Source organism: Penaeus monodon, chromosome 27 (genome assembly GCF_015228065.2).
Source record: "Penaeus monodon isolate SGIC_2016 chromosome 27, NSTDA_Pmon_1, whole genome shotgun sequence".
In the NCBI taxonomy this organism is placed as follows: Eukaryota; Metazoa; Arthropoda; class Malacostraca; order Decapoda; family Penaeidae; genus Penaeus; species Penaeus monodon.
The window spans coordinates 2,429,334-2,429,773 of record NC_051412.1 but is presented as its reverse complement, the minus strand read 5'-3'; the positions used below and the strand labels follow the sequence as shown (position 1 = coordinate 2,429,773).

At 51.8% G+C, this 440-nt stretch overlaps 1 protein-coding gene across 2 annotated transcripts in view; it reads right to left on the bottom strand.

Moving 5' to 3' along the window:
- LOC119590536 (CCR4-NOT transcription complex subunit 7-like) overlaps window positions 1–440 on the bottom strand; it is a 9,824-nt gene that overhangs the window by 4,465 nt on the left and 4,919 nt on the right. Inside the window, exon 2 of one of the 2 annotated variants that reach the window (XM_037939182.1) lies at window positions 19–278. In XM_037939182.1, coding sequence (XP_037795110.1) covers window positions 19–258 — 240 coding nt within the window. In that variant the 5' untranslated portion in view covers window positions 259–278. The remainder of the gene's footprint in view (window positions 1–18; window positions 279–440) is intronic. The other variant, XM_037939184.1, reaches the window with a different exon arrangement.

The window sequence follows — 440 nt, the reverse complement described above, 5'->3', positions numbered from 1 at the left end:
AGCTGCCCCAGCACTCACCATGGCCACATAGGGGTACTGGTGCACAATGCGGCGAATGTGGTGGAACTCCTCCTCCATGTTGTGAGCCCACACCTCCCGGATGCCGCACTCCTCGTTTGACATTGGCCTTGACACGCTGCTGTTCCGCCCTCCGCCGCGGTTGCCTCCTCCATCGCCGCTCTCCCTGTCTCCGGCTCCGCTACTTCCACCGCCCAGCACGAACGGCCCTGTTATACTAGGCATTACACTTTGAACCATTCAAAAGTGCTCACAAGTGCCTGCAAGACATAATGGGGAAATCCGCTTAACAGGACAGTCTCTACGGCGTCTTTCCGCCTGTCAAAAAAATGCATAAATAATAACACACAACCGTAACAGGTGATAAAAATAATTCAATAAACTGATGATGAAATAAAAACAGTGAAAAGGTACCACGACGC